This window comes from Haliotis asinina, chromosome 2, assembly GCF_037392515.1.
Source record: "Haliotis asinina isolate JCU_RB_2024 chromosome 2, JCU_Hal_asi_v2, whole genome shotgun sequence".
Taxonomy (NCBI): domain Eukaryota; kingdom Metazoa; phylum Mollusca; class Gastropoda; order Lepetellida; family Haliotidae; genus Haliotis; species Haliotis asinina.
The window spans coordinates 12,119,101-12,128,664 of NC_090281.1; the positions used below are offsets into that span (position 1 = coordinate 12,119,101).

The 9,564-nt window shown below is 34.7% G+C and overlaps 1 protein-coding gene across 1 annotated transcript in view; it reads right to left on the reverse strand.

The window, feature by feature from the left end:
- The window catches only part of LOC137273775 (serine/threonine kinase-like domain-containing protein STKLD1), a 37,952-nt gene extending 29,059 nt beyond the window's left edge, over positions 1–8,893 (reverse strand). Inside the window, exons 1-3 of the mRNA XM_067806620.1 lie at positions 8,879–8,893; positions 8,669–8,755; positions 2,884–2,928 (exon numbers count right to left, since the gene is read on the reverse strand). Of these exons, the coding sequence (XP_067662721.1) occupies positions 2,884–2,928; positions 8,669–8,755; positions 8,879–8,893 (147 nt within the window). The remainder of the gene's footprint in view (positions 1–2,883; positions 2,929–8,668; positions 8,756–8,878) is intronic.
- Positions 8,894–9,564: the final 671 nt, after the last annotated feature.

Sequence of the window (9,564 nt, forward strand, 5' to 3'; positions counted from 1 at the left end):
CATGAGCATGGATACGATGACAGGTGTCAACCAAGTCAGTGAGCCACCCAATCCTGTTAGTTGCCTCTTACTACAAGCAAGGGTTACCAATTCTAACCCAAATCTTAGAGGGTAGGCCTAACCCATCCACCCTCAAGATCTTCACAGGCTGGTGACAGAACTCGAAAGTGACAAGGCACACAGTAATTATTTTTTATTCCTTTTAGTATGTTTTAACCAGAGTTCTCAACACACACTTCAACCAAACATAAAGCAAGTGGTTTAGACCAAAAGTCATTTCTGAATACACTTATTCATTATAAATGTTTTAAAATCAATATTTAAATTGTTTCTATGAGAAGCAACTTAGAAGTTGATTAGGTGAAAGAAAACCAAGTTCTATGGGTAGTCAACTTCTTTATTACAAAAAGTGCAATGTTTCAGTGTAGGTACTTACACAGTTACCAATCAAGTGATAAGTACCTACACCGAACCATTGTACTCATTGCAATAAGGAAGTTGCCGATCCATAGAACTTGGTTTTCTTTCATATTTAAATCAGTCTGGATAAATAAAAAACATGCACCAAGAAAGCATTATATTTAAAAAATCCTTGTTTGGGTTGAAGAAACATTTGGAATGAACACTAAATGGCTACCATTGATGAGAAAGGTGAGCCCTTTATCTATCTGGCAGGAATGAGAGCATTGAGCACTGAAATACCATGTGTTAATATTTAACACTGGAACAAAGGAGGAACTGCTACATGCCACCAGTATACATGGCAACTTTGTAATGAGCACTATTGTGTCAGTGTCTTCAGAGCACCACAGCTGACTTAAGTCTGTCATGCTTCAGTGGTGTAGTACAAATCACTAATGTTTGGGACTTTGGTCCTGGGATTAATCAATACTACAACACTATCCCATTACTTCGAGCAAGTGCACTGAAGGCTAACAAACATACCTAATGAACACATATTTTTGTGTTTTTCATCGCACGACCCATCCTTCTAATTTTATTTCTGACCCACACTAACCATCCCCCCAAAACCTTTTTTTTCACTTGAACTTAAAAACACACAGCCACATCATATACATTTTCAATCTTTACTGATACTGCCACTAGTCTAAAGAACACAAGAAATTGTGATAAGACTTACAATAAATGAAAATCAAGAACATTTCCAGATAATTTTATCTTTATTAATTTTTTTTTTCCCCAGAGTGACCAACCTATGTTCAAAACTGGGTGTCCATGTGAAACAGTCATTAAAAATTATGCCCTTCAGCCAACATATTATTTTATTGCTATAAAACTCTATTGACACTATAAAACAGCTGATCATGATGGGTTTATAGATACAGACCCAGTTTTAATGCTTATATTACTTAGTGTTACTATTTGGCAATATGGCCCAAAGCTTAGATTACCAGAATGAGTTCTTCTGGACATACAGACATGGACTTGAGCCCCATTGCACATGGTTATTTTTATTTCAAGTTACAGCACATTGTGCATACTTTTTGGCATTTTGGGAAATCACTGCTCAAGATAGTAGAGTAGAGGTGTGGTGTAATCTACAGGTTAAATTATAGAAAATCATCAAATATTTCATATGGACATTTGACAAAGACTTATGTGAATAAATTCACATAATAGCATCCAAGCTCCAATGAAATAATTGCTTTAGGCATGGTTTGGTTTTATTTGTTCATGTATATATTTTTTAATATGCAGCACTACAGGGCCCAAACAATATCATCTTTCCCACAAACACAATGTATCTAAACTTGCCTAGGTATTATGGAATAAATTTGAATCGCTTGGTAGTATACTGATATTTTAGTTTCAGGGTCTGTGTGAGAGACAAGGCAGCACCAAACAATCACTTAATGTATAACTCATGAGTGATTGGACAGGCTAAAACTTCAAACAAATAAATTTGGGGTAAGAAAAGTATTGTAACTATAGTAGAGAAAATGGTCTTTATAATCATAAGTTTTTCTGGAAATATAAGCATTATCTACAGGTGTTCTAGAGAAATTATATACTGGTTATATATTGTTGATGATTTCAGTTCTAGTATTAACATTTCAGGGGTTGACAAATTGCATCACCAGACAACCGGGACAAGTCAGTTTTCATTTCAATAAGTCAGATATTGACATCTTACTTGTCCATCAGTTACTAGATAATTTCTGCTTATGGTTTCAACCTGCAAATAAACTTGAATTTCATTTCATACCTCCTCTAAATGTAGCTACTAAATTTCGCACTGATAATGGATAATAAAGTAGAGTTATCTATTTGTGCTCTTTATCACTTCTCGATAAACAGTCCAGTAAACACTCACATCAAACACCATGTTTATTTATTCTTTTATTATTTCATCATCATGATAAGAATCACGGCAAGTGAAAATTAGTCAGGACAAGTTTCTTTCTTAAGGTCACTTGCCCAGTTGGCATTTAAAAAAGATTAAACACTTGCATTTCTGCTTCACATTTATATTTTCTATCTATCTCCAGGTAACACCCCAGTTCATAGTTAGTTCAATACATGTACTGTATATACTTCTTTTCATTTCTCTTTTGTACATCTTTGAAACTGCTTGCCAGACAAATAGCACTATAGCAAGTGTTCTTTGTAATGCATTTCCAATATTCAATAAAGTTTTTTGTATCCTGTAACATACTGGACAAAATAAGTTAGGGAAATTGGTATTTTTATGACTGATATTGTATCAGTATGTCAATGAATAAATACATAATATTCATAGTTTCAAAATTTACAAGTATCCCTAACTATTTTTGTCCAGAATATAGAAATCAAAGTTAATAGCATCAGGAGATTCAAATACTTTCTCATTCGTTTAAAATGTCATTATAAAAGTAGACTTACCTCCTTGAAGGCCTTATTAGCTTCACTCTCATCATGGCATTCAACCTGAAAAAACATGTAAAGACTGATAACACACAATATAGTAACATATGTTATATTTGGGATTACACTTTCTTGGTAAAGAACAAATTCAATGTCATGACTAATCTGAAAAACCACAGCCAACATCACTCTCCAGGTGGATTCGTCAATAGATGCTTCATCAGTTGCCTTTGTTGACACACTCAAAGCTCAGGAAATACAGTTGAACCCTGTTTACTCAGACCCCACATATGTTGACACCCGGCCTTCCAGACGATTTTTATGTGAAATCATCTCACAGTTACTTATTGTTTTTTTTTCAGACTAAATTTGAATTCTTTCCACGGAATTCATGAAAATTATAAATGCCATATATCTGTAATCAGCAAAGTCACAATTTCAAGATCTGTCTCATGTACGTATCTGCCAAGATCTGTTGAAAGATATGAAATGGTTTTCGAGTTGTGCTATGGGAGTGAAGCCCATCCCTCCATTTTGAGACTGAATCTGAAACGTTTCCATGGAAACCGAGAAAATAATAAATCACAAAAACCTTTAAAAACCAAAAAGCACAACTCTGGAGTCTGCCACACATATCTGCCAAGTTCTACTGACAGATATTAAGAAGTTTTCGAATTCTGCTCTGGAAATGAAACACACCTCTCACTTTTCAGACTAAGTCTGAAACGTTTCCATGGAAACCCAGAAAATAATAGATCACAAAAACTTGTAAATAGCAAAAGGCACCACTATAGGTTGAGACTCATATATCTACCAAGTATTGCAGAAAAATATTGAATGGTTTTTGAGTTCTGCTCCGGAAATGAAGCCCATCCATCCATTTTGAGAGTAAGTCCGAAACGTTTCCATGGAAACCAAGAAAATTTGAAAACACAAAAACCTGTAAATAGCAAAAGGCACCACTTCAGGTTCTGACTGATATATCTACCACGTTTTGCAGAAAAATATTGAATGGTTTTTGAGTTCTGCTCCGGAAACAAAGCAGCTGCGGTGATAAAAAAAGAATATGCAGTTGGCAAAAGAGAAACTCTTTGTCATTGATTTATGTTTTTCATCTGACTTACCATCTAAAGCTCCACACGCTACACGATTACGTCCGAGACAGCCTGACAAATGGTAACCTGTGTTCTGCCTTGCATGTATTATCGGTACACTTATATGTTATGATGATTCACTTTTATTACTATTGACTGTTGATTTATTGATACGCATACATGAAAAGTTTTTGCTTTCACCTTATTTTCACGTTTTGCTTGTTTGATCCAGTTACTCGGACGTCTTGCTATCCGGACGATTTTCGAGTGAAACCAAAACAGGTGGATAAATGGGGTTTGACTGTATTAGTATATTTAACATTAGGATGATGAAAACAATAGGCACAAATAACACGCATTAATCTTATGACGATTCTTAATAATTATAACATAATTAGCATGTATCATATTATATATATTAAATATATTCAACACTAAGTATTCTATTTTTTTTTCATTATGTTTTCTAAAGACATAAGTATAAGTCCAAATAGGAACTCAGGTGAGTAGTACATCCTATTGATTAATTAGCAGCAGTCCTAATTAACAGCTAATTGGACCATAACTGTTAACGAACTGTTAACTGAACTTCCTTAACTGTTAATTGGAGATGTTAACAAAGCAAATTAATTCTTAATCAGATTACTGACTAGCAATTAGCTCAGTTACCCATGGCATAGCATATCCATGTAGTCACATTGTTTTATTAGTTATCTTATTTCATTATCATTTTATCATTGACCAAGATCTTTTATGGACAAATCTTCTTTTAATCCTTAACACACAACATTTCGCGGTCATTTCAGATCTGAATGGATGTAAAGGCATCTGAAATGACCCTGAAATGTTGTGTGTAAAGGTTAAAAGAAGATTTATCCATAAAAGATCTTGGTCATCTGTAGCAACTTCTAAATGCCATTAGAAGACATCACTTTATCATTGTTATGATACTATGTCTTAATGCTATGTGTGTAAAAAAAAAAGAAAAATATCTGTAAACTTCTTTTTCTTTGGCCAAAAGACTGAGAATAAAGCCCTTTTGACATCTTTCATGGCCCATTTCACTTTCACCAGGACCCATTTGGCTTTTTCCATCAGCTCATTTAACTTGGTACTCCTTGGCCCTTTTGTCCTTTGGCCCATTTGACTAGATACCATCCCGGATTCGAACCCACACTCTCAGTGTGTTCGTCCCACTTGTCCGGTCAGGTAATCCGATGTAATCCAGTCCAAGTGTTGTGCTTGGGTTACTGGCCCGTTAGTCAGTTTCAATGAGGCTCAGTTAAGTTGTCAGTCAATTACTGTTACTTATCCACTGAGCCAACACTGTCCTACTGAACATAGAAACAAGATTACACGATGCCATCTAGAAAGTGGTCAAATGCAACATAAGTCATTTTGGATTTCACTTTTGTCAGTCAAGTACAAATTCTGGTACTTTTTGGTTGAGTCTCATCCGGGATTCGAACCCACACCCTCAGAGTCAGGCACCTAATCGCCAGCACACAAAGTCACCTGCCTAGCCAGTGGAAGTCGCAGTGGCTGAGTTTGTACTTGACTGAGAAAGTGAAATCCCAAATATGACTTATGATGCATAGAAACATGATTCGTATCAAATGCTATCATATTTAGGACACGTGAAAAGAATGCTATTATATTTAGGACACATGAAAAAATGGTGGAATACATCCTCTGGGCCTTGTGAGCAGAAGCAAGAAGCATTATCTGAGATGAAATGATTATACCCGTCACTGTTTAAGTCACTGCATCCCAATCTAAGGCGTCAGTGAAATATTTGACAGAATCAGCTACCAAAATTTAGATCGAACATTATGATGGTATTAACTTATGGTTTGATTAGATTCTTTCACTGTCCAACATAGGAAGCATTTTTCGCATTTATAGGTATTTATTCCACAGTTAAATTGTGTTGGGCAAAAACGATTTGGCAGTTAGTAGATTTGTATCTTTAATTTTCATTATTCCTCAGATTGTAGTTACTGTTATCAGAAACATTCCCTGGAGCAAGATCACAAGGATAGTCAAGAACCATATGGTTTAGCATTTTGTAAAATAATGGTGGATAACTTTATACTGCTCCCCTTGTCCAGTATTCGACTTTCCAATACATACTATAGTCGATACATCAAAGACAAGACGGTGATTATATGTCGGCATATCAAACAAACTGGACAGGTGGGACTAACCCCTCTCAGTCACTCACTTGACCAGCACACAAAGTCAGTCAGACTAACAGCTAGTCTTTGAAATGAACATATTTTACTTAAAAAACGTTCATAATGAAAAAAAAATAATATAATGAAATGGAGCCCAGAGACTTTCTTCATTTTCAGCTGAAGCTATGGAAATCTAGACTTATCACATTTTCTACACTTGCGTGGGCTTTCTTGGACATATATACTTCAGGATCTGTGTACGACCGACTAAAAGTTAGCTACCATATCTGTTCAACAACCATGACCTACTATCTAAATGACATTGTGTAATCACCTAATAGTAAAAGAACACAGTATAATATTATCCAACTGTTCAACTAACAGTCTTTACAATCAGTTCCAATGAACCATTTGGGACCTCTATTTAAATGCTTCTCACAAGAAATTGCAAAACTATAAATATATTTCATCCATTATGATTGTTCTCATTCAAGGATTAAAAAGAGCATATGAGAAACACTGTTGTAATATGAGCCATAGTGAATTTCTGTTTCCAACTGAAAAACTATTCAAAAGTACACACCAGATAACACTAGAACACTTGCTGTGTTAGAAACCTTTCAAAATTTGTGAGAGGACAACAGGGGTTCAAAGTAACTTGTCTTGACTAATTTTCCATTTCTCCTGATTTATGACATAATCATGACGATGAAATTGTGAAAGAATAAATCAACATGGTATTTGATGTTAATCTTTACTGGACTTTTATCTGAAAGTGATAAATAGCAAAGAATGATCTACGCTAAGAAACTCTACTTTATTATTATTGCAAAATTTATCATCTAAATTTTGAGCAAATCCAAGTTTATTTGCAGTTTGAAACCATAAGTGGAAATTTTCTAGACAACTAAGTTACCATCATTTGACTGCTAGACATGAAAACTGACTTGTCTAGCCCGGTATCGGACGATGGCATTTTTTAAACCCTTGACAATAGTTAGTACCGCTGTCTATACTTCACTGGTCAAAAATAACATTTGTAGATTTAGTACTATCTGTACTATTATATTCATTTGAACCAATATCTTTCAAATTTACTATTGAGTTTTTACAGTGATATTGAGTAATCACTTTGACTTGCGAGTACTACTTTATTTGAATCCTGACTAAAATGTACAATCTCCCTTTCTAATTTAAGCACAATTTTAGCAAGTTAGATGGTGAAAAAAATTACTGGCCACAGAACCAAGGCAAACATATCATATAATGGTCCTGATGAAATTTTAAAATTTACCAGTCAGGAACCACCAGAAATTTTCATACAATGCATTTGACCACCTTTTGCTGGATATACAAAAACTGTTCTAGATAAGTATGAACAGCATTTTTCATTCTATGTCTAATTGTAATATATCAGAAAAAATAACATCATCCAGTAATATCAACATCCTAAACCAGCACTCATGTTACAAAGGAAAAATATTTTCAGCAAGTAAATTTGATAATTTGTTAGTATAGTATGTATGTTACTCTTTTCACAATATTTCAGCAATTAACAAAAGATAGGATACCAGAAACAAACTTTACATATTGGACTCATGACGGAAATTTAACACAGGCCTTTGACACGATGAACGAATACTTCAACAGGCTGCTCCACCGCACTGCTAATTATTATTATTATAGCAGACAAGGTTCCAGTTGGAAAAATCACAGAACAGCTACTGGATTGTGAGCTGACAGCATGCGCTTTATTGAGTAAACCAGGTAAACTAGTCAGTTTTTTTCCAGCTCTGTAAATATTATATACAAATACTATTACCATACATGAGATAAATTAATTGCACCAGCCATATCACATAATATCTTTGAATTATGCATGAATAATATAGAAAGGGAACAGTAACCACAGTTAAAGATTTACTGTATGCCTACAAGGCTGACACATTACTACCCAAATTTCAAGATCTACAGCCAATATATACAATATGTACAGCTAACTTACCACTGTGTGGCAATGCGCTTGGCATTAGAATAAAACTGGCTGTTGTGGAGTTAACAGTTATGACAGTGCTGGGTTGAACCTAATGTAAACTATTCTAACTATGCTACTTGTGTGATCTAGTCTGTACATGTACTTGAAGAAAGGGAAACAAAATAGATTAAAACATATTTGTTAAATATTTATACAGAAGTAATAAAATCATCTCGGCCACATTTATATAGTTTGATAACAAAATAATGATGTCTATCTGAGACGACATTTGATGAATAATCTCCAACCTATGGATGTGTATCATACACATTTAAATCCTACATATGTTGGGACTACACGCCTATCCAAATATAACAGGTCTCTTTAACATGTTTGGGGGTAAACATACAAAAAACATGAAAATTATTACACAGTAAAACATTCAAAATAATATTTTCAGCAGAGATTCAATTTTGGTTATCTATTCATATAACATGTAGCATATAGTAATATTAGCGTGCACACTTGATTGTCCTGATGCTATACATCGAACTCACCTTTTTTAGAACAGACTTGATTCCATCCACTTTGTGATCTACGAGATGTACAGACCCCTGTCCACCCTTTCCGATGCGTTCCAAAATCTAAAAATGAAAGCATACATAGAACCACACACTTAAAACATGTGCAACTATCGTTTTTAAAAAAATTGTTACAGGTGACACTACATATTTAACGAGATGTCGCAGACATAACGTTCCCCTCACCCTATAGTTCTCCATTCTTGACAACCTGACGCCGGCGAAGTGCGCATGCGTGTTGTCTATCGCCTGTCATAACCCGCTAACTTCGAGTCCTTGGTTACCGAAACGGCATCCGATGGTTGTACGTTAGATATAAATCCTGCCAAATTATATCTCTGTATTTCAAACTGTTTGAAGTTCTTTTTGTCAGTCACGACAGTGTAAAGCAAGACGAATTTGTAAAACTTCTTGCCAGGTTTAAGAAACTATATTAAGGACACAATTTGAAATTGTGACGTCACAATGTATAGTCCATTGTGACGTCATACAAGGGAGACAAATCGGGGCCATCTCAAAGTAATGCATTATTTTAAAACAATATTTAACCATTGTGTTAGAAAAAAAAACAAAAAGAAAACAACAGATGGTGAAAATAATGCATGCATGACTTATTTCTGGGGGGAGGGGTGGGGCTGATTATGTTCAGTCAATGTTGCATACATGTTTTAGGGTGTGTCGGTAATTTTGTAATTTCTATGCATGACATGGTTGGGTGTAAGAATGAAGATTTTTATGGATATCAACTTCTTTATGTGAGAACACAACGTTTCGGAGTTAATGCTTACTCCTTCATCCGAAACGTTGTGTTCTCACATAAAGAAGTTGATATCCATAAAAATCTGCATTCTTATGTATTTTCACTTCTAAAT